This window comes from Propithecus coquereli, unplaced genomic scaffold (assembly GCF_000956105.1).
Source record: "Propithecus coquereli isolate 6110/MARCELLA unplaced genomic scaffold, Pcoq_1.0 Scaffold94, whole genome shotgun sequence".
NCBI classification, from domain to species: domain Eukaryota; kingdom Metazoa; phylum Chordata; class Mammalia; order Primates; family Indriidae; genus Propithecus; species Propithecus coquereli.
The window spans coordinates 4963331-4990594 of NW_012155729.1; the positions used below are offsets into that span (position 1 = coordinate 4963331).

The following is a 27264-nucleotide window of genomic DNA, read 5'->3' on the forward strand; positions in this document are numbered from 1 at the left end:
CTAGCTCCAATTTATTTTATTTATTTATTTATTTTGCCTAGCTAAATCAATCTGTGTTTTTCAGATTATAAAACTCATCCTCTGAAAGGCCTTCATTAATTCTGCAGACTGAGTTGAGTGCACCTGTTATCTATTATAATAGTTTTCCACATCTTACTTTTGGACTTTGCACACTTGAAATATTTTTTGGTGATTTTTCAAATTGAAATATAACATTAAAAATAAAGTGCACTAATTATGAGGGTACATGTTGACAGACATTTACAAATTAAATCCACACTTATATATTCCTCTCAGACTAACATATAAAATAATTCCAGAATCTCAAAAGGGTCTTTTTTGTTTCCTTTCGGGGATAACCTCATTGTTGGATTCTATTACTACTGATTCATTTTCCTGCTTTAGAAATTTATACAAATGGAATAGTAGGCTCTTTTGTTTCTAGGTTCTTTCACTTACTTTTTAAAAAATATTTTTCATGATAATTTATTTTTTTTTAATCTCACCATATTGTGGGGGTACAAACATTTTGGTTACATAAATTGCTTTTGTACCATTTGAGTCAAAGTTGTAAGTGTCCCCATCACCCAGATAGTGTGCATTGTACTTGTTAGGTGTCAGTTTACCCATCCCCTTTCCCCCGCCCACCTGCTTGATTTCTGATGAATGTTATTTCCATATGTACACATAAGTGTTGATTGATTATTTCCAGTTAAATGGTAAGTACATGTGGTGTTTGTTTTTCCATTCTTGTTATACTTCACTTAGACGAATGGGCTCCAGTTCCATCTAGATTAATACAAGAAGTATTAGTTCACCACTTTTTTATGACTGAGTAGAAAGAACTCCGTGGTGTACATATACTACATTTTATTAATCCACTCATCTATTGATGGGCACTGGGGTGTGTCCACATGTCCAATGTGTGTCCACATTTGCAATTGTGAATTGTGCAGCTATAAACTTTCGAGTGCAGGTGTCTTTTTTATAGAATGTCTTTTTCTCCTTGGGGTAAATGCCCAGGAGTGGGACTGCTGGATCAAATGGCAGTTATACTTTTAGTTCTTTGAGGTATCTGCATTCTACTTTCCACAGAGGTTGTACTAGTTTGCAGCCCCACTGCAAACTGTGTATGAGTGTTCCTATCTCACTGCAGCCACGCCAGCATTTTTTGTTATGGAAATTTTGATGAAAGCCATTCTCACTGGAATTTAGTGATATCTCATTGTGGTTTTGATTTGCATTTGTCTGATGATTAGAGATGTTGAGCATTTTTTCATATGTTGGTTGGCCATTAGTCTATCTTCTTTTGAAAAGTTTCTGTTCATATCTTTTGCCCACCTTTTAATGGGGTTGATTTTTTTCTTGCTGATTTGCTTGCTTTTCTTGCTGAGTTCTTTATAGATTCTAGTTATCAGCCCTTTATCAGATGTGTAGCATGCAAATATTTTCTCCCATTCTGTAGTTTGTCTATGTGCTCTAATGATAGTTTCCTTGGCTGTGCAGAAGCTTTTTAATTTGATCAGGTCCCATTTATTTATTTTTGTTGTTGCTGTAGTTGCTTTCAGGGTTTCTTCATAAATTCTTTGCCTAGGCAAATGTCTGTAAGAGTTTTTTCCAGCATTTTCTTCTGAATTCTTATAGTTTCATGCCTTAGTTTTAAGTTTGTTATCCATCATGAGTTGATTTTGTCAGTGGTGAGAGGTGTGGATCCTGTTTCAGTCTTCTACATGTGACTATCCAATTTTCCTAGCAGCATTTATTGAATAGGGATTCTTTTCCCCAGTGTATGTTTTTGTCTGCTTTGTCAAAGATCAGATGGCACTATGCGGGAGGATTTTTTGATATGCTTCATAGCTAGAGACAGAAGTCACTTGTAATTACTTAATTATGTGTTTGATGCATGATTTCACTGCAAGACTTTAAGCTCCCTAAGGTTAGGGACTGTACTTGTTTTGTCCAATATCCTTTTTACAAAAGCAATTATAGCATTGGACAATGGGGTAAAATAAGAAAAAACTGTATATGAACTGAATGAACTCCATTTAAGGTGAGAAAACAATACATTGAGAGAGTCTTATTTCTTTAAGAACACTGATTATGAACAAAAGGAAGAAACAGAGTTAGGTTTACAAATGCATATAAAATTTAAGGTTAGTCACTAGAAGTGTAGAAATGCGATGCAGAACATGCGAATCCTTCAGAGAAAAGAGAAAGGTAACTGAAGAAACAAAGGTCATAAATTCCCAGAATGAGTAAAATAAAGTGAATAATCAGAGGGTTATGTAGTAGAGAGAGGTCATAAAAGAGTATCATCGATATTTATGTGGTTTAGGCACATAAAATATATGTATGAAATGGAAAGGCACGTAATTCAAGTCCAGAATTACAGAATGCCAGCCGCTAATGCATACATAGTAAGGTATTGTATGCCAATCCTTCACAGTGAGTCTTGCATTGAAACCTTAGAATAGTCCATTTTACAGATGAAGAAACTGAGTTTCAGGCTCGAGGAGTGATTGTGTACAGCTGCATACCATCATGTTGGGGAGCCAGATTTTAAACTTGGAGAGTCTGACTACAGAATGTGCACTATTTACTAACCTCCTTGCTGCCTTCTGAAGTAGATTGCCAGCGTCAATACCTCCATTGCCCTTGAAATAGAATTCAATCAGTAAGATGCTGTTAATCCATCCATAGCATTGATCACTGTTGTTTATAAAGCACTTTCAAGATTAAAAGTGCTTTTTATTGTACTGTATATGTTTATTATGACTGTCATCTTAAACCTATTGCAATAAGCTCTAATGATATGTATAGGTAAAAGTGTCAAAATATTCATTAACCTCAAAATTCAATAAGCCTAAGGAGATCCTGTATCTAAGAGGTGTGCAACCACCTAGTTTCCAACAACACAATGTGACAACGATTGTGGGCCAGAAAACTTCTGATATGACATTCTAGCTATAACAATTAATGTAGAAGTAACTTCACCAGCAACTGAGGACCATTGATAAGAATTTCTTTTTATCTCTAGTACTACACAGTTTAAAATATACTTTCTTATACGTCTAAGGCCAATAGAGACTAAACAAATTGAGTTATCACTCTAAGCCATTAATACTTCCAAAAAAGGTAGCTTTCAGAAATGTGTAATATATTCTAATGCATAATGAATCTCACCATTAAATAATTCTTATGGCTAAGCAATTGTTCTTATGGATTTCCCTTTTCTATCACTCAGTTAATTCTTTATTCAACAAACATTTATTGAACATCTGGTATGTGTCTTACACTGTGCAAGACACAAATGTTATAACTGTGAAATAAGACAGTCATAATTTCAGCCTGCTTGGGACATTTATAAGTGAACAGACAATTTCAGTAAAGGCTAAAATAGAGAAATTCTTGGTTTCTGTGGTAGGACATAGGAAATCTTCACCCAGATTTGGCAGGAGGATAGGGGTTATTTCAAGGCTATTTAGAGGAACAGCTAAGCTAACACTTTAATGATGAGTAGCAGTTAGCCAGGTGAAAGGAAAGAGAAGAACTTGCAAGTAGGCAAGGCCATGCCAGGGAAAGGCATCAGTATTTTCAAAGACCTGGGCATCTGAGATGAGAGTGTGCTACAGTCAAGCAGCCAGGCCTGAAAGACAGCCTTGGAGCTGAAGAGTAAACTGGGAGGTACGTCGGCGGAGAGATGAGGCTCAGTGGTAAGCAGGTAAGCAGAAAAGAGTTCACGCAGGGCATCTCACAGAGGAACTACTGAAAGGTTTTAAGAAAGGAATGACAAAAAAGATTACTAGTTTGAAAAACAGCCTGGAGAAGAGTGAAGCTGTTGGCAGAGAAGCCCACGACACAGGTCTAGATTAGGCAGTGGCCATAAGACCACAGATATTTCCAAAAGATGTACCTGGGGAAGAATGGCCAGCAGAGGAATATTTGGTGGAATGTGAGAAAGGGAAAAGAAGCCATCTATTGAGGGAATCCTCCCAGGTTCTATCTCAGGAAATCAGTAATATTCCCTGCGGTTTGGAAACACAGGTTTCAGGACAGGAAAGTGAAGGGAAAGAGAAGCTGAGAAAGTGGTATCTACATTGATTTTCAGTTTTGTGCCCATATGGGAGGGAGGATCCTTAAATCCTTCCCGTAAGTTTCCCATAGACCCTTCATTTATAAAGTTCCCCTGGGATGCCCTTTGTGGGAAGGATATGGCCGCCATTGCCAGAGATGACGTAGATGACCTGAGCATTTCTTTTCTCTCCTTCTTTCTCATGCCTTTCTTCTAAAGTTTCACTTAAAGAACTTTCAAACTTTCAAACTGAGACCACTCCTCAGTCCCGAGAATGTACGTAGCTGAGCCTCACTTCTTGAATCTCCAAACAAATGCGTGAGGGGTATATTTGTGAGCCTCCTTCAAAATATATACCTGAAATGTGGTTTGCATAACATGGCTTGACATTTCCCCACACAAATGGAACCTTTAAGAAATGATCTTCTAAAACATTTCTTTAGGCCACTAGAAACCGGTTTTAAAAGATTCGGCATTTTTACAATGACATTACTAGAATCTTCTCTGAGTAGAAATGAAACTAATCTTAACCTATACCCTTATATGGCTGTTATATTTACCCTGATATGACTACAAATATAAATTTTTAAATTTTTTTCATTAATTTTTTTCTGGAAAATATATAAAAATAATTCACTTTATTAAATCAGAAGGCAATCATCTTCAGAGGTGCAGTTTTACTACCACTGATGACCTTTGTGATTCTTTTTCTGCCCAAAGTTCCTCTTTCTACTTACTTAAACTGAACGTAAAGATTAGAACTAATCTGTGTTATACTGATACAGAATGTCGCTAAGTGATGGCAATTTTTTTTAATCAAAAAAAATCTTTTAAAAGATTCCAAAGTGACGAAAATATTGTAAGAAAAAGACTGGACAATTTAAGCAGGTAAATTTGAGACCATGTAAAGAACCTAGGACATGGTGGAAAGCATGTGTTTACGAGCATGGCATGAGCATGTGTGAATACACGTGCAGTTTATGTGTCAGGCAAGAATGCATCTTTGATAATAGAAGAGATAGAAAAAACAAATGCTTTAAGTTGATTAAAAGAGTGGTAGCAGGTAACAAAATCAGTTGTTTCAGTGCAAATATTAGTCTATAGCATTGGCATGGTCAGTGACAACTCAGCTCACCAGCCACCTACCATTAATATTTCAAACCAAAGACAATATTGTAGAAATGCACTTGAAAATGTCACTTTAAAAATGCAAGTGTTAAAACACATGCATTCATAAATTGGCCTTTATTATGAATTTGGTGAATGGGGGAAAAAATGGTCCTCTCCCATCTATCAATGTCATAGATGCTATCTGAAGGCGTTTCCTAAGAACTTAATACCACTCTACTAAACACAGTAAAAACTAAATATTTTTAACGTTTGCTTCTCAATATCCCTAGTTACCATGGGTTACTCTGAATTCTATTGTTCTAAGAAGATACACACTTGGATCCTTGTCCTTCTCAGTTCATATGGATGAACTCAACCAGACATTCTCATCTCTTCTGATTTTGTCAATCAGAAAACACACTGGAAGACGGCTATTGCTCCTCTTCTGTGCTCCCACGTTCCATGTTCTTACTCTTGCCTTTATTTTTTTTTTATATCATTGCTGCCTATTAATTAAACTGCTAGGCCACACAGTAGATTAATATATTTGTTTTTCAATAACTACAGCCAAAATCTAACATCAAAAGTTAAGTAAAATTTACAATTTAAACCTGCCTTGAAAAGACACAGGGGCTTGTGTAGTTGTTTGTGTTTTCTTTTTCTTTTTAAAAGTACTTTCAGGCAAAATTACTTGCTCCCAGTCTAACGAAAACAAATACTGGGACACCAAGGGTGTTGAAGGTCAGAATTAATATGCTTTTGCTAATTAGTCTATCTGGAGAAGTTTGCCTACTTGCACCTTCACCGTAACTGCTTATAATCAGCTATCTTTTAATGAAGTGATTAAATGTCCCAATTCACTAAAAATAATAAAAAACAATAATAATAAGTCATAAATATTCTCAAGTAAAAGATATAAAATATACACTTTTAAAGAATATTGATTTCAGGCGGCTGCATTTCGCTTTTCATGCCTTGGTAATTAATTGTATTTTGTATTCTAAAGCATTTCAGTTCAGCCATTTTTGGGAAGGTGAATAGTATGAAACAAAATGTGTGACAATCATTTACTGTCCTTGAACATCATTATTATGAAGAAACTGTACAGAGTTCTCATCTGCAAGATATTCAACATCAGTAATCACATTTCTCGTGAAGACAAATAAAAGGGAATTATATCCAGGTGCATATGTGTGCTCATCTCCCCAGTGGTTTGCTACAAAGATCTCCCCAAAGGCAGTTCCTGATTTCTGAGCAGGGTCACCAGTAAAGGCAGTTTAAAAGGCTGGTGTGATTGGCATCTGGATACTACAATAGTCAAACCTTCCCCCAAATGATCATGGACCTGTTTTCGCTAATAGGGAAAAAAAATAGTGACAAGGAGAGAGAGGGTCACCTTTGGAATGCCAATCTGAGCAATATTTTAGTTGCTGTTTTTACGGGGTTCCATCTGGATTACTAGCATTACTGGGAAAGAACTACACTGTTTGTGTAAATCAAGTAGATTTACTCTGCATTCCTAAAAAAAAAAAATGGCCATGATTTTTTTTTCTCCAAAAACACAATGATATCCCCTTCTACTTGCATAAAGGGAGGTAATGTTCTATTTGCTATTCCTGTTTTGGAGGAGAAAGTACTGTTAACCCCATATAACCAGGGGATTATGGGTGTTTATTTCATTGTCTAATTACAAGATCATGAAAGTATGTTTAATTTGCTGCTTCTTTATACTATCTGATATAACCCAAGAACTAAATATTCATTTTATATTGATGAAATCTGTCTATATCACTAAGTTTCTCAGATTAGTAGAGAAAAAGAATAAATTTATATTAATCTTAAATGGTAAAAGTAATTTTATATGAAAGAATCATAACCAAACAATTTATTTAAAAATCTAGGTATTCTTAAACTCATGGATGTCATGGTGACAACCTCTACTTTGAATTTTTGGGGATGCCTAAATATCCTATAGTCACAGAATTGGAGTTTTAAAGGTTAGAAGTATTGGTCATCCAACACAGTCCTCGATTTAGTAAATGAGCAAGATTAGACCCTCAGAAAAGTAGTTTGCCCGATGTCTCAACACTAAGAGATTAATTTAACTATTTTCAATAACAAAATTAAGTACCACATTTTAATATAGAATATTGCATATTACTCATATCCCAGATATAACATTTAGGAAAACATACCTTGTATGTATAACAACAAATAAATTAATAGAATGTTTACTTTATAAATTGTAGAAGACGCTTATTTAGAAAAGCTCCTGTCTCATAGTAGGCACTAAATGAATATTTGCTACATGATTAATAGCTAATAGCAAATGTTTAATGAGTACTAAATAATTTGTGTGTCAGGCACCATGCAAAGTTTATAAGGTGGCTATCTCCTTTAAGCCTCACCTATCTGCTAGACACCAATATTGTAAGTGGTATTGTTATGTCAATTTTAAAGAAAAGAACACAGAGGCACAAAAATTGTTATGTCTAATTATTAATACATTTAGCTGATAAATAATGGCACTTGGATTTGAAACTAACTTATCAGTTAATCTGCTCCCCAAATGCTCACTGTTAATCATACAGAAGTAGGAGAGTTAACACATGATCTTAAATTTATACTATGATGTAAATGACTAATAATACATTTTTCCTAGAGATTAGAACACGTGTGTCAGAAAAGAAAAAGAAGCAAAAGCAAGTCCAAAAAATGCATTATCTGGTTTATTATTCTGCCCAAAGGTAGATCTTGACAGAGTTCATTTACAATTCTAAGCTCAATAATTTATGTTATTAGGCAACATTTTAGGACATACATTCATATGCTTGAATCATTCTCATTATACTGTGTAAGGTAAAAATATTTAAAGCAAATATGGAAGAGGATACGTTATATAAGAGATTCCTTTCTCTACTGTAATAATGAGAGATTTTATATTGAGACTTTCAACATATTGCTCATGGCCATGGAATGTGTTATGAATGCATTCATAAATCCTGTCACTGATGGGTGAAATCTGACTTATTTTTTCATATATAAAATATGTATAATTAGGCCAGGCGCGGTGGCTGACGCCTGTAATCCTAGCACTCTGGGAGGCCAAAGCGGGTGGATCGCTCAAGGTCAGGAGTTTGAGACCAGCCTGAGCAAGAGCGAGACCCCGTCTCTACTAAAAAATAGAAAGAAATGATCTGGACAACTAAAAAAATATATATATAAAAAAATTAGCTTGGCATGGTGGCGCATGCCTGTAGTCCCAGCTACTTGGGAGGCTGAGGCAGAAGGATCGCTTGAATCCAGGGGTCTGAGGTTGTTGTGAGCTAGGCTGACGCCATGGCACTCTAGCCCGGGCAACAGAGCAAGACTCTGTCTCAAAAAAAAAAAAAAAAAAAATGTATAATTATATATATCACCATATATTCGTCTTGGAGTGTTAATTGCTATTTCAATTCATATTGCAGGAATCATCTCAGTTGAAGTTTGGGATTTTGAAATGAATAACTCAAAATAAAGGACATCTTAGTTTATCTAAAAGTTATTAACTTTTAAAATATAATTCATCATATTAGATGTTTCTAGGATTTTCTCATTAAATTTGTCTCAGAATATAAAAACTGCATAAAATATAAAAGAATGTGAGTTGAAAGAGCACTGTTTAACACATAGCACTTCAGCCCATTTAAAATAATTTCATTTAGATCTTAAATAACTATATTCTTCTAGTAACACTCTGGAACTAATTGCCATGAAAAAAAATTGATCCCCAAAGGGATACAAATAAATATACAAAATAATGCCAACACTACTTACTGTTTGTTACCTAAAAACTAACCGAAAGACAAATTCGAAAAGTTTAGCAGTGTTAAGTAAGGAATATTTGTGTGATAATTATTTTACTTCCTGTACCTATTTATTTTTTTATATACTTCCCATTCCATAATGTCCAAAGAACAGTCTAGAAAAGCTCCTTTCTGCTCCATGGCAAAGCCCTGGCCTTTGAATTAGAAGACTCCAATTCATGATTCAACCTTGAAATTCAATAGCGGTGGTACCTTGGGCAAGCCACTTACTGAAGCCTCATTTGCTCATGTACTATGAGGGTAAAAATACCTAATTTAGAGGGTTGCAGAAGGATTGAATGTGAGAATGTATCAGTAAGACACATGTAAGATGCTCATTATACAGTTATCTATTTAGAAAAGATGCACATTCAAGGAAAGCCACTGAGTTCATTTGGAAAACCTGTCCTAGCTCATTAATTGGGTAAATTTAGTTAAGCCATGATGTAACTCAATAAAATTATTCAGCCAAACCTGGCAATTAAGCCAAAAGATCAGACCAATAACTTGATGCAGACCTGATTATTTGAAAAGTTAAAGGGAGCCTTCAAAGTAAAGCCAAGCTACCAGTAAAAAGGCATCAGCAATGTCCCAGAACGTGCCTGAACAAAGAAGAACTTCTCATTCTCCAGGAATCACCAAAGCTCCAGGGAGCAGTTCAAGCCAAAATTGTGATCTCCCTGCCTTGTCCTTCAAGTGATGTGTACGCCAAGCACATTTTCTGTGCAGCTGGAGGCTTTGTTATAGACAGAAGGATCCTGCTTAGCGAGGCCAGTGTTTACAGCCTAACTTTTTTAAAGAGGAATTTGGAAAACTTCCCAGACACTGCATCTGCCCCTAGCCCTTGCACCTCAGAGTATAAGGCCAGCAAGGGAGATCGTGAGGATGACTAAATTTATTAACGGTGGATGGGCCACTCTATCTTTCACAGCAACAACAGTAGGTGATCCCATCAAAAATCTGTCTGCTGGCTAGCCTGCAAATCCAAGCTGACATCCTTGCAGCAGCTATACCCAGTTGAACGTAAACGGATGCTATTTCCTGGAAGAAATACATCACAAGCCAAATGTTGGACCAGGGAGGTAGTTTCAATTTCCACTTGAGAAAAAGGTTTTACTATTATCCATGTGTTCCTTTTCATATACCTATTTTATCTTTTCCTTTTTTTTTTTTTTTTTTGCCCTTTTAAGATTATGAAGCAGAGTTGAGAATTTTAGGGGAGAGGAGCTCAATAGTGTGACTTCTAATATTCAGTGATGATTTTGATGTGCTGGGAGAGTAGTAGTTAAGCATGCATTAATCTCAATATATCTCAGCTACAACATAATCATGATTCATTACAAACGTACATCAGCAGCCAGCCTCAACAAAAAGCAAACTATTTACTATTTTAGGTGAAAACAATAAAATTTTGTACGGCTCAAATTCCATTTCATTGTCCTCACATATGCAATATTTTAAAGACTATTTGCTCCAAAATGACTTTCTCATGGATTAAATGAATATCTTTATAAGTTTACAGAATAATATATATCTTATACGTTGTAATTGTTTTGAATTGGAAAAGTGAAGTATGTGTCATGAATAGCTATAGCTTTATACTGAAGTAGTGCTTCTAGGAATTCTAATTCGTGGAGTTCATGGAACTTCCAGAATATTGCGGCACTATAAGGCCAGGAATAGGGTAAGGCCAGTAAGGCAGGGATGTGCAATGCAGGGTCCAATTCTGTCTTTATTTAAAATTTTGGTATTTTTTGTGAATTTCTTGCAGTGATTTCCATTTGTAAAAATGTTGCATTAAAATATGTACATGACCACTGAGTTTTTTAGCACCTTCAAATTTTATGCCTTAGGCAAGAGCCTCACTTGCTTTACCATAGTCCTGGCCCAGAGAAGTTACTTCTTCCCTGAAATTAGTTTTTCCCATAATGTTCTCCACAGAACATTAGATATTAATAGCTGTTATACTAAAAAGAAAAAAACAGGAAAAAAAAATACCTGTTAGGCATGCTTATCTAAACAAAGGTAAATAGCTTTCTTATAATTCTTTTTAGGAGCTTTAATAACATGATGCACATTGAGACTCTCCAATAGCACGCAACATTCCTCAAACTCATTTGCCCACAGAACACAGTGAATAATATTTGGAGGAGTGGGTTCTGGCTACTGGTGTCTGAGAACCATCTCCAGCACATGCTTTGATCCAATAAGGCTGCCTCTCCGAGACCTTTTTTTTTTCCTTCTTTCTTTCACTTACCTCACTTTTTTTTTTCCAGAATACTAACAAGATAGACATGTTGACACAATCAGGCTATAGCTATAAAAGGGCTGAATTAGTATTCCTATAAATAGGTACAGTAAAAGTTCATTGTAAAGGGATATCAAAATGATAGAAAACACCTTGGGGCTTAGAGTCTCTTAAATAAAGCAGTGTCAAACACACTTACCAGTAAAGTCCGTATCGACTGGGTGAGTGGAGCTGGGAAATTTACAATACCCATTTCCTGTGAAACGAATTCCTTTCATCATTGTGGCCATCAGAGCTGGTAGAGATGACTCTCTCCTCTCGAGCTGATATATAGGAGAGGGTCCGTTTGGTTCTTCAGGTGGAAACCACCTAAGATGGATTGCTGTGCTGTTGACTGCTTTAACCAGAGGAGGCTTCAGTTGGGCTGGTGCTAAAGATTAGAAAACACTTGTTAACATCCCAGAATTTGGTTTCTATCCCTAGACACAGATATCCACACATACGTACACATGCACTTGTATATATCGCACTCAAAATCAAATCAGTTATGGTCACAAGTATCTATATGGTTCTAGGAACTGAAACACAACACAGAGTTTATCATAAATGTTACTGGACAAAATTTAAATGACTAGCAAATAGTTAACACAAAACGTTCACAATTTTTTTCTTAGAAATAATTTCTCTATTCTTTTTTGCTAAATGACAGATATTATATATTATAGTAGCTGCTGTTGGTGCCCCACCAAGAGTCCCTTTACCAAGCAGGTACCCCAAGGCCTCAGCTTCTGTGTGCGTTGGCCTCTGATGGCTCATGGCTGCCCCCTTCTTCGGAGAATTTCCCTTGGCTGAGTGAGAACTGCCCCACCCAGGAACTGCATCCCCCAATGAAACCTGCAGCCAATGACTAGTGCTGACTCCAAAGGGAAGAGCCCCTTGTCTTCAAATGGCATCGACTCAGTGCTGCAATTCACAGAGGCAGGTAATAGAAATGATTGCAAAGGGCTAGTTGGGGAGATAACAGGGCGTATGGGGTTGAAGAAGAACTGGGCAGGGGTGAATTGTCACTAATTCATGCCAACCAATGGGTAACACAGGAACAATGACAGAAAGCTGTCACACCTTTTAGTTTGTTGTTGTTTTTTAAGAAGTCAGAAAGCCATTTTAGAAAGATTTTATTTTTATTTTTTTTTAGAAAGGGGGTCTCACTATGTTACCCAGGCTGGAGTGCAGTGGCTATTCACAGGTATGATCGTAGTATGCTACAACCTCAAACTCCTGGGCTCAAGTGATCCTCCTGCCTCAACCTCCTGAGTAGCTGGGACTACAGGTACATGCCACCGTGCTCAGGAGACTTGATTTTTTTAGAGCAGTTTTAGGTTTACAACAAAATTGAGAGGAAGGTATAGAGTTTTGCCATACCTCCCATGCCCCCACCCATGCATACTCTCTCCCATTATCAACATCCAGCACCCTATTCATTCATTTGTGTCAACTGATGAACCTACGTTGACACATCATTATCATCCCAAATCTATAGTTTACATTGGGGCTCACTCATGGTGTTGTACATTCTCTAGGTTTGGATAAACATATAATGACATACATTCAACATTGTAGTATCACACAGAGAATTTTCGCTGCCCCAAACATCCTCTGTGCCCCACTTATTCATCCCTTCCTCCCCACAACCCCAAGGAACCACTGATCTTTTTACTGTATCCAAAGTTCTGTCTCTTCCGGAATGTCATATAGTTGGAATCATACAGTATGTATCCTCTTCAGATTGGCCTCCTTAACTGAATAGTAACTAAATAGCATGCTAAGTTTCCTCCATGACTCTTCAGCATTTGATAGCTCATTTCTCTTAGCACTGAGTAGTATTCCCTGACTGGATGCACCATAGTTTGTTTATCCATTCATCTACTGACGAATGTCTTGATTGCCTCCAAGTTTTCGCAATTATGAATAAAGCTGCTACAAACGTGTGTGTAGGTTTTTGTGTAGATGTTCCTTTGGGCAAATACCAAGAAGTATGATTGCTGGATTGTATGGTATGAGGATTTTTGGTTGTATAAGAAACTGTCAAACTGTATTCCAAAGTGGCTATGCTACTGGCATTTCCACTAGCAATGAAGGAGAATTCCTGTTACTCCACATCCTCACCAGCATTTGATGTTGTCAGCGTTCCAGATTTTGGCCGTTCTAATGTATGTTTAGTTACATTTCCCTCATGACATAGGATGTAGGTCATGTTTTCGTTTGCTTATTCATTTGCTTATAGGTCAGAAAGACATTTGTATATGTAATTTTTTTTTTTTGATTTTTAAAGCTTAGAAACTAATTTAAATTAAAACATACAAACAAGCAAAACCACTCTAAAAGCCAAACAGAGAATCAGCACAAAGGTCCAAGCCTGTGAGTTCAGCAGTTTACAAACAAATGATCCAGGCACTGAACTCCAGGCAGCCTCTTGGGCCCTGAAGTAGTAGAGAGCACCTTGGCCCTTAAGTGGCCATAGCACCAGCAGTGGCCTGTGGCTTGCAGTAGTATGTGCCCTGTGCCCTCCCATACACTGGGGCCTTTGTACGCTTTGAGGTCCTAGGATGTTGGCAGTTCTACAAAAATTAAGATTTTCCCTATAATCTGCTAGAAAAAAAGGATCAGAGTAACAACTTAATTATTGAAAATGAAGGTTTGTTTTGTTTTTTTTCTTAAACAATTGAGTTCGTGGGCTAAGATTCCTTCCCACTCTAAGTGTGCCAGCTGGATTTGGAGGTGAAAGTGAGGAAGGGAACAAACGTCATAATCACCAAGCCTATTTATTAAGGGTCAAAACTAAGGCTGTGGACTTCTAAATTACACCGGTGTTAACACATAGCCTTACATAAACACAAAGTCATCGCCTGTTTTAATCAACATAAATCAAAATGATGTGAGTACAAGAATTGAAGCCCTTAAACCAGGAAAGGAAATTCTCCCTAAAACATCTTAAAAGAATTACTATTTGTTACTTTTTAGACCTTGGCCAGCGTTCCAAAGAGAAACAATGAGTTGTGATTCTATTTTAACTTTTGGTAAAGAAAAGGCACTGAGCAAAAAGTTCATCATCTTATAAAGATAATTAACAATTCTGTTCATCTTCTGCCACTGCAACCCATGTGATACTTTTATTTTTATATATGTATGAATCGGTAAATTATATGCATGATTTCTCTTAGTATCCTTTGCCAAATATCAGCTAAATGGTGGGTTCTCAGAGATTTTGTTCTACAAGCTATGACCCCACTTCAAAATAATCCAAGACAAAATAAAAGGCTAAGCCATCCAGAAATTTCTGCTACCACTGAGACTCTCTTCAGAGTTCCATGATTGTATTAAAATTGCAGCATGCCACTGTTGGCCTTGATCTTCACCAGGAAAGGAGAGCTGCCGAAGATTTTTCAGTCCTGGGCTCAGGGAAGCTATGGAAAACCAATTACATCATTTTTTATTGTCTGAAATTTGCTTCTTAGAAGCACAAGGAAAGGAATTTTGACTCCTTCTGTTATATTTTCTCTATTCCACTTAAGATCCCCTAGTGTTCTGGGACCCAGAGACCTGAACATTTTAGTTTCAAAAATATGCGTACCCTATAGCTTAGTAAAGTCCAATAGAACTTTCTCCAAGGAAGGAAATGCTCTAGGTATGTAATGTCCAATAGAACTTTCTCCATTGAAGCAAATGCTCTAGCCATTAGCCACGTATGATTACTGATCACTTAAAATGTGGCTAGAGAGGCTGAGGAGGGGTTTTAAATTTTACTTAATTTTAACTAATTATATTTTAAATAGCAACAACCATGTATGACTCATGACTGCCATATTGGACAGGATAGGTCTAGATAAATAGAGAATCATAAATTACACATATTTGGTGTGTTGAGAATAGGATTTCCATTTTAACTAAATGTTTAGAGGATATATGAATAGGCCTCCTATACTTCTTAATAACTGAAGCATTTCACTGTTGTTTAAAAGCAGCCTCTTAAGGTCCCATTTGTTTGGCATTTGATACATCTCTACTTTACTCCAACCACCCAACTGAATAGAGATAATGATGAAGTTTTGCACTACAACAGAATTCTGAATCCTTTCCCTTTTGATAACGTGATCCAAAATCACTTCTTAATCAGGAACATTAATTAAGAGTCAAAGTCAAACAAAACAAAGCAAAAGGAATTCCAACAACTCTGGACAACTCCTAAAAGTGAGAGGACAATTTTTTTTTTTTAATTTGGCAAAGTGATTATAATCAATAAGGAAACTGTTACATTGAGAGCCCACTAAAATTAATACTTACTGTTTAAACTCTAACAAATAGTAGAGCACTTCTTGATTCATAGAGGAATTTATTCTATCAAGCAATTAGACTATTATTAGGAAGTCAACTCCTGAGAATGAATAGAACTAGTGCGTCTTTTTTTTATTTGGGGGCTTTAAAAATACCTTCCAGCAGGTGTGTTGTACAGTTTAAAATAGAGGAGTCAACCAAGCCAGTTTGAAAGGGTGAACACCCTACTGAGTCAATCTTTTCAGAGTTCCTCTAAGACCAGATTCGTTTGTATTCAAAATCTATCGGTATTTATTTAGAAAATCCTCTTGTAAGTATAAAGTATAAAATGGATCTTTAACATCCATCATTTCAAAGAATAACATACAATATCTGTTTTCACTTGGAAGAAAATTACAATGTTCTTGTATTTTTTCAATAGCACTGTAATCCAATTACTAGTCCCTCTCTTGTATTTGTAAGTATTCTTCTATAAATGCTTGAATACTGTACACTCTTCTTTATGCAGCATTTATTACTTTATAATATAATTAATAGTATATCACAATGAATAAATTTACATTTGCAAAATTTATGTACTGTGGAGTTGCGAGCATCCTAAGAACTGAAAACTGAGCAGAAGCTCTCACTGATGCATGGAGCTTTAAAATAGAATCTCTTAGTTTGTTTTCAAGGAAGAATTTGTTGTCTATGAAGACTGTATGGCTGTGTCAATATCTTAAAACATCAACTTTCTACTATAAAGACAGGAATCTAAGAATAAACAGCTTTCTCATGTTTCATGGGTATGTGGAGAGCAGACTACATAAGACATCCTTAGGCACCTTGTCAATAGAAAATGCTTTTGACTTTTTCACGAAGATGCAAAACTATGCCAGTAAATACAATTTTCCAAACACTGCTAGGCCCAAACACTTGCAAAAAGGCACTAAGACTAGGACACAAACAAGAATTCCAGGTTATGAAGCCGCGATTTCCCAGCTGCACCTGCCCTGCTATAACTGCTCACCAGCCAGTGTCCAGAAGAGAAAAGGATTCTCCCCAGAAACTATCATGGATGACTCAGTGTTACCTTGTTGGCTCTGACTAGGGATAAAGAAAGAACACAATATATTCTGCCACTTCTTTCTTTGTTTACTTGTCACCTTCAGAAGGATATGTATTGAAGTACTGACCCGGAAACGAAAAAATTTAGGTTCTAGATTGGCTCTTTAAGTCCCTAATTATGGAACCTTGGCTAATCCATTATTTGGTCTCTATTCTTCAGTTACCTCGTTTTTTAAAGAATGACAAGCCTGATGATGTCTAGGATCTCTTCCAGTTTCAATATTCCTTGATTGACTATTTTAAAGCAGTGCTTCTCAATTCGCAAATCCTGAAAGGGTACCAGACATACTGATCCACTCAGCCCTAAAGGGAGCCAGAAAGAGCCCCTGAGCTTATCCCTTCAGCTCTCAGCCACCCTGTTTCTTTACCCCAGCATAACATACAAATATTATGATTTTTTCTAAGTGTCTTATGACATAAAGAAAGGCTAGAAAGCACTGCTGTTGGAGAAGTTCAGTGAACATGGTAAACAAACACTACATTAACCAGGTATCATTCTAGTGATCACAATAATTTGCACATAACTAGCATCCTACACACAGAGAAGAGGATCCATTATTTCCAAACTGCAAATATAGCAGCAATGATGACAGCAACCACCATTCCCTAAAGTCCACCATTAATAAAAGGTAGTTGCTTGGACTGTAATTATGGCATCCTTGCTACCCAAACTTGAAGCTTTTATGGGGCTTATGCAATTAACTACTTAAATGCATCGTAACACTTGCTTCTCTGACAGCAAAGTATTGATTTTTTAATCATTTTCAAGTCTCCTCCAGCACAAATAAATGTACTACAGTTACAGTTAATGCACTGTGTACATGCATTAAGTGCTGGTGTGACACAATTTATTATTTTGTGATATATAGAATTGAAGTCTGGCTTTTCAGAAAGTAGCATCACTGATCTAACATCAGTGTGGAAACTATCATTGTCCTTGATCCTCCAAATTCTCTAACTTCAAAAAGCTAGAGACCTTTTTTAATAGGATACTTAGGCTTTAAATAAAAAGGAGGGGAGTGCTGAATATAAATCTTTTATATATGTCAGTGTGGGAGAAAATTTAAAATAGTCTAACAGAGAAGATACAGTTTATATTTTCCTAAAGGTGTCACTGTGGGACCTGCAGCAACTTTGTTCAGATAATTTTGCCTATTTAATTTCTTTCCTTGCAGTTTTTTAGGGCACATCTGTCAAAATATTTTGTGTACTGCAGCCTCTCTGATTCAGTAAATTTTTTTACATATTTTGACTGTGTTGTTTTAATGGCTTACTGCAGGACACATAGTACATTATAGAGCTGAGACTGTGTATTACAAGTATGATGTTTTTTACATGCCATTTCTGCATGCCAAAAAGGCCATTAAAGTCACGTATCTAAATGCAGACCTGGCCACAGAAGCCATTACACATCTCACAAACAAGCCTTTTTCGTGGGTACATCCACACACTCAAAATTAAAGTTGGTGAGTAAAAAGCAGTTAATTTTGTTTTGTTAGAAATAATATCATTTTAGTTTTAGCATCTAAGACAGATGCCAGCATTTCACTCTGAACAGATGGTAATTCCATCTAATAGTGCATCTCTGTATTAGTAGGGTCTGTTGTGTATACAAATAGTAATAAACACTAGGTAAGGATCAAAATAAATTTTAATTGTTGACATTAAATTCTGGCAGCCACAGTTCTAAGGTTGCAATATTCCTTTTTCAAGTCTGTCAGATTTACTAATGCTGCAAAAGCTTTTCCGAAAGCTGCCAGATCCCAGTTCCAATAAAAACATGTTTGCACACTACCAGTTACTGGTGTTCAACCAGGATACATACCTGTTTTCACACCCTGAAATAATTCTTCAAGGATGACAAGGAATTGGTTCTGCTATCTATGTAATGATCAGCCAGTGCTTCATTTCAAATGCTCCGGAAGGACCGAACATTTAATTAAGTTAGTATATAATGTTATATCCAATTGTTGCATTGGGGGTCATGGTATTATCACAGCTAGTTTCCTACGCTGAAAAGTAAAGATCTTTCATTCAACTCATTTTATTCTATTTGCAAAGCTGGGCATTCCAGAACTGCTCTGAAAGTGACATCATCCTTTCATTTTGTTTGTTTTGCTGGAGTCTGAAGGATTTCCCTGACAATCACAGCTATCATCAGCTGTGCTTTTCTATAGGCTTGCTGTGGATCAAGTGTGCCAACAAGCACCGATTTGGTTCTCATAATGCCTCCAGCGATCTGGTATTACAAGTAGTAGCCCCTATTTGTTTTGAGAAGCGGCCATGATAAAAAAAAAAAATCACAAAAAAAAATAGTTTGGCATTCAGGTAACTGTTCAATAACAAACATGCTTTGCAATCATATTTCTTTAAAAAAATGGATGTTTTTTTTTAATCATGAAAAATATATTGCTTCCACCATATGGGACAACCAACGACTCACCAACCGATTTAAGATGCAGCATATTGAGCTGACCATATGTTACAGTGCTGTTGAATGGCTGAGTGATTCATGCCCGTCACATTCTAGTATATCAATTAAAGCTCCTTGAAGTCTGCATGATTTGTGTCTCTGTTATTAAACCCTGCTAATTCATCCCACTTACACATCTGTTATAAATCTCTAGGAGTGCTGCATGATTCATGGCAATCTGTGAGCGTGCTACAGCAAATTCTTCTCCTTGTAATTAACAGTAAATTGTTTTACTGCCATGCAATGAATTTTTCAGTTATATTGCAAATGAACTCCTAAATGTGCGGTTCTTTCCTAAGAACTGACTTATATCATTAGGCAATTAAAAAGTATTGCTTTGAACCAAAAGCTTTTAATCAAGAGAAATATAACTTAAACATTGCTTAAGAGCCATGGAAATTCGACATGTTGGTTACAAGTGTAAAATAATTTCTGTTGAAAGAGCAAAACAAACAAACAAACAAAAAACCTTCGCTGTACTCAGGATTTCACTGATGCTAAGACGCAAGAATTGGTGCCTGAAAACACTTGGTGAAACAAGTTTTTGCACAGATACTGTTTATCTTAGAAGTTACTTAAGCCATCTGTCATTACTAGATTTCTCAGACTGCTTTACACTTCTCTAATTGTAAAACGGTGCCTTTATTCTTGAAATAAATAATTGGATAATTAGCCGAGTTGAATCATCAGAGGATTCCAGGGCTGTTCAAGTGTTCTTGTCAAAGGTGAAGCAAATTCATTTCAGCTTGCCTCTGCAGCTCTTCGAAGAGGCTTTGATTTTTTTCCTCACTTTCTTGGCAGCAGCCTCAGATTCATGAGTCCATACATCAAGTCAGTAGTTTAACAACAAATGGAATTAAATTCAAAGAAGGGAAACTAATTGAAGGACAGCAACAAAAGTGTTTGGTAATGTGCTTTTTAATATGGCATGCCACATTTGCATGATAATTTTTCCTTTTTAGCATGGAGCAGAAAGTGACTAGCTTAATGAGGGATTATTCAAGACAGGAACGAACAAAATGCATTCATAACTAAGAACAAAGATTGTATTATGAAACGAAAACAGGCAACCTCAGAGAAGTAACTGGATGATTGGTTTATGCATTATGAATAAAAAGGTAGAAAAATATTTATATTAGTATTCACTAATGACTATATATACAAGATTGTTGTAATTAAAATTATAAATTAACATATTAAGAGAGCTTGTTTAATCATTCTGGCTCCTATTCACAATGGAAAGACTTCTGTACCTGCATGCAAAACAATGTGTGTTTTCAACCCAGCAGCAAGCAGCCTATACATTTCACTTTGGATTCAGAAAGAAAACTTAATGCACCACTAATTACTTTCTTAATGTAAGATGGGCACTTCTAAGCTTGTAGTATGGAGGTCAATTTATGACAGGCGAAGGAAATATCACATTGTTCCTTCAGGAATAGATCTCCAAAAGAAACTTCCCATAAGAAAGGTTTAAACTGGACTCAATTTGCAAAGGGTAGAAATGCACAAATTCCTTAGATTAAAAGGATAATCTTTAAAAAATGTATCACAAGGATTTTAAGAGGGCCCATCCATCAACTCATTACTCTCGTGCACCCAAAAGTAACTCCAAAGCCATCAAGAACACTGCTTGAAGATTTTGCAATGGAGAGAGATGCAGCTGCCCGTGGGAGAATACCTCTCTCAAACCAGTTCTCAGACTTTGTCACAGGCGCCAAAACCAACAAAGCAGCAATGCAATATTCTGTGTGAAATGTACCCAATTCTAATCATATATTTAATTGAAAATATATTTAAAATAAGAGAGAGCCAATTATAATTCTCAAGCTTTTTAATGAAACAGCCAGATAAATCTTTACAAGTATCTTTTTGATTTTTGCGACGGAGATTCAAGGAGGCAACGTATCTTCTCATGATTCAATGCTTCTAAAAGGCTAATTACTACATCTAATTTGTGATGCTCCTTTTCAAAATTTTTGAATGGTTGCTGGTCTCTTTTGATCTCTGATAATGAGCTCATATCACTACATGAGACTTAAGAGTTAAATTTCCCACAAATCCATTGGAATTCACTGGAATAATATATACCCTACAAACAGAGCAGGAAGAATCATAAAGTTTCAAGACCATTTTTCTTTCTTTCCTACAACAAATTTGTGGCCATTCAAAAGGATTGTCCTTCTCATTGTTTATTTCTACACATTCTATCCAGATGTTTAATCTTGGGAAAATTTTAGAATAACACTTACTCATCTACCAAATAAGCAGGTAAGAAGGATATTGGATTTAAAATTGGTGGGTTTTCCTTGCATTCAAATAAAAACAAAGAAGCTCATTTTCACTGGTCTGAAGACCCCTCAAAAGGATGCATTTTATAATAAATCAAATTGCAAGCAAAAATTATTTCCCCGTACTTTTGTCATGTAAGTGACCTTATTTTCTGCTTGGCAGATGAAGAGTCAGTTCTGACAAAATATATTACGGGTTTAGGAAACAAACATTTTTTTCCCAGAAAAACACTAAAGTAATTTTTCCTTCAGAAAAGAAATAATTTTACATGGAAACAGAAGGTAATGCAGTTTTTTTAAAAAAAATAGAAATTGGGTAGAAGGAACATTCTGGCAAAGAATAAAGAATCGCACATTTGAAATTTCCCGTTAACATCTTCTGCCACTGCCCAGCCCCTTATGTCCCAGCTTCTGCTTCAACCATGCTAATTAGAATGCTCCCCGGGGGGTCGCCAGTGCCCCCCACGTCTGTTTTAGTTCACCTTTCTCTTCGTTTCCCTACACCATATGACCCACAAACAACATAACATTCTCCTTCTAAAATTCTCTCTTCTCTTGACTTTTCTGCTACTGCTCCCTTTCAGTTCTTTTCCTCATTCTGACCATTTCTCTGTTCCTTCTCCTTTCTTCTTTCTCCCAAAATATAAGCATTCACTGAGATATTCTCTTTGGACTTCTACAGCTGTATTACAGTTTTGCAATTTGTATTTGTATGACAAAATTTGTAATAGAGATGTAGAAGTCCAAAGAGAACATCTCACTGATTCATTACCATGCATAGCTTTAGCTCCCGTCTACAGGCAGATGATCACAAAGTCTGCATTATTTTTAAGCTTCAGATTTGCATTTTCTGCTGCTGGCTGGTTATAACTGTCATGGATATGTTTCTATCAAGTGATCAGACTTAAACTCATGGGTTTATTTCTCCCATATGTTCTTTCTTTATCTTTCTCATTTTATTTAATGGCACCACCATGGTCTACAATATTTACTATCCTTGTCAATTCTTCCCTCTTTTTAACTTGTGAGTCTCTCCTCCTTGAAGCCACTCCATTCTCTTCTTTTGATCTTCATTTCTACTCATCTCAGTTACTCCCGCATTGCCTCCTAAATGTTAATATCAGACTCTATTTACACCCTGTCTTCTAATCTACTGTATACTCTACTGCCAGAGAAGTCTTCATAAATCTCAGCTTTCACCGCATCAGTACCCAAAACAATGCCAGCCTCTAAAACAGTGACTAGCTCATTACCATGTGCTCAGTCAATACCTGCAAAAGTCTTTACCAATCCTTCATAGTTTATCTCAAGTGTCATTTAATGAGATAATTTCCCAATCTTCCAACTCAAAGCCATCTATCCTATCCTGTCTTCTGAATTCCCACAGCTTTCTTTTTACCTTTCTCACAGCCCTTAGCACATGTCCCCATCTTGTTAATCCTGCCTGTTAGATGTTAGCTCCTTAACCCAAACACTATGTATGAATTATCTTTGAATCCTCCATAGTGATTTAAATAGTAAACCCTCAACAGATGTTTCTGAATTGAGCATTCAAAATCAAATGTTGTAAAAATGTGTTAACAATGTGTTTATAGCACATTATTTTAACTACACTGCAAACAAAAAATTTGAAATTTATGGTTTTTGAGCAAAGTTTTGAAATGTACATCAAAATTCTGAATGACATACTTCTTACAGAAATAAAATAATGCTTTCAGATTTTAAACCTTTCTAAAGTTTATTTTCACAATGCAATCCTTAGTTTTAGGACTCTCCCTTGTTGCATATATGTTATAATAATGTTATAAAACCAAAGTTGTAAAATAAACTCTTCTTGATTTTGATAGCATTAGATTCCATAACATTTATACTGTGACTGATAAAGTGTTGTAGAATATTATGACAAAAATCAGAATAAGATTTATTGAGAATTGACTCTGTGATCAATACTGCTTTAAATATCTTACATGTATTAACTCTTTCTAATCCTCATACTAATGCTACAAGATAAATTATCCTTATTTATAAATTGGAAAACTAAGACACAGAGGTTACATAATATACTCAAGGTCACACAGCTATGAACAGTACATGGCAGAGCCCAAATTCAAAGCCTGGTATTCTGACTAATAATTTTTTCCCTTAAATATATGAATAAACTCTTTATTTCAACAAGTCAACTAACTTTCTCATCTCATGGCTTTTAAAGAATATGAGAAGTTTCCAAGCTCTATTTTTCAAGGATAAAAAGGGTAGAGAGAGAGGCTGCGCGCAATTGCTCACGCCTGTAATCCTGACACTCTGGTGGCCAAGGCAGGTGGATGGCTTGAGCTCAGGAGTTCGAGACCAGCCTGAGCAAGAGTGAGACCTCATCTCTACTAAAAAAAAATAGAAAGAAATTAGCTGGACAACTAAAAATATATATAGAAAAAATTAGCCGGGCATGGTGGCACATGCCTGTAGTCCGAGCTACTCAGGAGGCTAAGGCAGGAGGATCGCTTGAGCCCAGGAGTTTGAGGTTGCTGTGAGCTAGGCTGATGCCACGGCACTCTAGCCCGGGCAACAAAGTGAGATTCTGTTCTTTTTAAGAAAAAAAAAAGGGTAGAGAGAGGACTCAGAGGGCTTTGGTTAGTTTTACTCCTCAATAACTAAAGGTATCAAACACAGGTTAGGCAAACACTTGGGGGGAACATTACAAAGAATATATTACTGTTGGCTGCATAAGCACACTAGAAGACTTTTAAATGTTTTACAGCCCTGAGAAGACAAGATTTCAGTTCTCCTCAGTCACATGGCTGGGGTCCCCCTACCCTCCGCTATACCTCAGGCCAATCTCCAGCTTGTGTTAAGTCTCCGTGTTCACTTTCTCCATCCTGCAAGACTGATTCCTCTTTTAATTTTTGTTCTCTAGTCTCAAACTCTATCATTATTTTTTCTAAAGGAGACAGAGTTCACTGTTATCTACATTCAGTTGCTTTAGTTTGTTAACCCTTTAATAATATAGTACACCAAAAATAATAGACAATTTTATAGGGAAATGGTGTTCTGTACAAGCTAGGTACTTCATGAATGTATACATACATCTGAACTACACATAGAGTATATACACAAAAACACAAAGAGTTAAGTCATAGAGATAAGAAATCATAATTTCTTAGAATTTTGGAGTTGGTTGCACTGATGAAAAATTTAAAGAAACAAAATTACTTGGATGAGATCATTTGAGCTAAACAAGTTTTTCCAGAACCAGGGGGGAAAAAAAAAAAACCCTACCAAATGGAACCTATTAATAATAGGATGAAGACACTAGGGAGGACATCTAGGAAATATTTTTAAAGATAAGTATATGTTTTTCACAATATCTGTAACTCATCTAGGAATCTCTTAAACTTCCTTACATCTAGACACTTCTTTAAAGAGCATCAGAAAACTAGGCCTTGTTGAATTGCTGACAGAAAAACACCGATCTGAAAAGACATTAAATGCTAATTGCATTATATCGTTCTTAATAATATATGTAATCAGGTTTGAGTAAATGTAGTTAGTTCTACGTGAGGTAAGCAAAAGTTATACAAACTATTTCCTACTAAGATTATCCTATTTTTTTTTACAGACCTGGTCTCACTCTGTTGCTTAGGTAGTGATGTCACCATAGCTAACCTTGAACTCCTGGACTCAAGTGATCCTCCTGCCTCCTGAGTAGCTAGGACTATAGGCACATGCCACCATGCCTCGATAATTTAAAAAAAAATTTTTTTGTTTTCTCTTTTTAGAGATGGGGGTCTCACTATGTTGCCCAGGCTAGCCTCGAACTTCTGGCCTCAAGTAATCCTCCCATGTTGGCCTCTCAAGGCACTGGGATTACAGGTGTGAGCCACCATGCCTGGCCCTAAGATTATATTTCTTAGCAACTCTTTTATTTAAATTTTCTATACCTAAGAGCTTCTTACTAATTATAAATAAAATAGTAAGTAAACAACTGCCTAACCAATAAAGGCCAAATATAACATCAGAACAGCACAGTAATTCTGGGATGTCCGCGTGAGATAAGAGTGGGGAGACCCAACCCCACATAAAAAGTGAGGACTTATGGAAGAGGTATCTTTAAGTCCTCTTAAGAAGCCTCCTAAACATTTCTCACAATTGTCAGGACAGTGCTAGGACATAGGTTGATGGCTAAGCCCTGGTGTCACTTATTTCTTATTATGACACAGTTCCAATCCATAGGTCCTTATAAGTTTAATTTTTTGTTGTTGTTTTAAAATGTCAAGGTAGGTAGCAATCAGGGTTAGGAAGGGGTCAGGAGAAAACAGAAAAGACAAATATTAAGTCCCAAGTAGAAAACGTGTTGAGTTTTTCGGGTGTTTGTTTTTAAATACATAACAAAATTTTTCATGTCCATTAAAACTTGCTTACCTGCTGCTAAAGTGTGTCCTGCTCCCGAAGCACTGGTTACACAACCAATAGAATTGCAAAGAGAAACAGTAAACTTGTATATCCTATACGGTTTCAGTCCTTCTACAACATAAGACAGCTCTTGAGGTTTAGCAGCGTGCAATAGCTTCAAGGCAAAAAAAAAAAAAAATCAGATAATAGATAATCAGTGTGAAAAATATCACCTTGGAAGTCAAAGTTCTATGGATTCAGACAGAGGGAATTATTGCCAACCACTATTAGGAAAAGGGATTTTTTTTTTTTTTTTGAAGCGTCTCGACAAGCCAGGATTTAATTGATAATTGTACAATCACACTGTTTTATGAGGTAATAATCCAGTTCCTGAGTGGATAAATGAGAAAACCAAGTTATTGCCTCATAAAGCAGCATGGTGGTATGGTTATTGTCACCAATGGTAGAGATAAAGATGGTGACATTGTCATTGTTGTCATGAAAAAGTCCAAACAAAACCATGGGGCTTGGCCAATAGTAACCCAGTGCAGTAAGGCACATGCTATTTGACGGCCCTAGAACAGAAAGATGTCACTATGTTAAATCAATCCTATCATTTTCTTAAAAAAAAAAAAAAAGCTGCAGAAGAAAAAGGGAGAAAATTTAAACATATGACTGAGTATCCACATGATGTCAATTCTCACTTCTCTTTCTTATACAAATAAGCATATACATATTAGATCAAACATTTGCATTTTTTGAACTATTGTTTTTATCATATAATTTCAAATGAAAATAGCAGATTTGAGCAAAGAAGACCGAGACGGGCTCCCAAGTCCATAAACAAGTAATTAAACAATCAACACTAAGACTCGGTTCTGTCATCATAACTGGAATTGATCAAAAGCAAACATGTTCATTTGCGTAGGCTGTGGGTACTGAGGCCACTAGAAATTATATTCAGAAAAAAAATCATAAAACAGAGAGTATAACATTAACAATCAGTACAAAACTATTTTTTAGGGCCACTGATATACATTCATATAAAATAATCTTCCATAAAAGTAAATACAGATAAATGTAAAGTTTAGTAACATTTGGAGTAATTTTACAGATATTTTCTCCTTAGGGGTATAATAAAATTCATTTGGATTATTTGCCAGGTATTGACTTTAAAATTTCATAACCTAAGTGAGTAGTTCTAAACACATTGTGATTGGAATATAGATTATAGTGTTTAGATAACATTGTTCAGAAATAAAGGTGATTTTAAAGACTCTAAAAATTTAAAATTAATTCAAAACTTTTGTGCCATTTCCTTGCAATTGCATTTAGAAATCAGAAAAACAAACACCTAATTATTAATTTTTTACTTTTCTAATTCTAAAATGGTTATTAAA

At 36.0% G+C, this 27264-nt stretch overlaps 1 protein-coding gene across 1 annotated transcript in view; it reads right to left on the bottom strand.

Moving 5' to 3' along the window:
* Positions 1-10188: 10188 nt before the first annotated feature.
* The window catches only part of LOC105826911 (usherin-like), a 203377-nt gene continuing 186301 nt past the window's right edge, over positions 10189-27264 (bottom strand). The window contains exons 20-21 of the mRNA XM_012664921.1: positions 25895-26039; positions 10189-11705 (exon numbers count right to left, since the gene is read on the bottom strand). Coding sequence (XP_012520375.1) covers positions 11461-11705; positions 25895-26039 — 390 coding nt within the window. The 3' untranslated portion in view covers positions 10189-11460. The remainder of the gene's footprint in view (positions 11706-25894; positions 26040-27264) is intronic.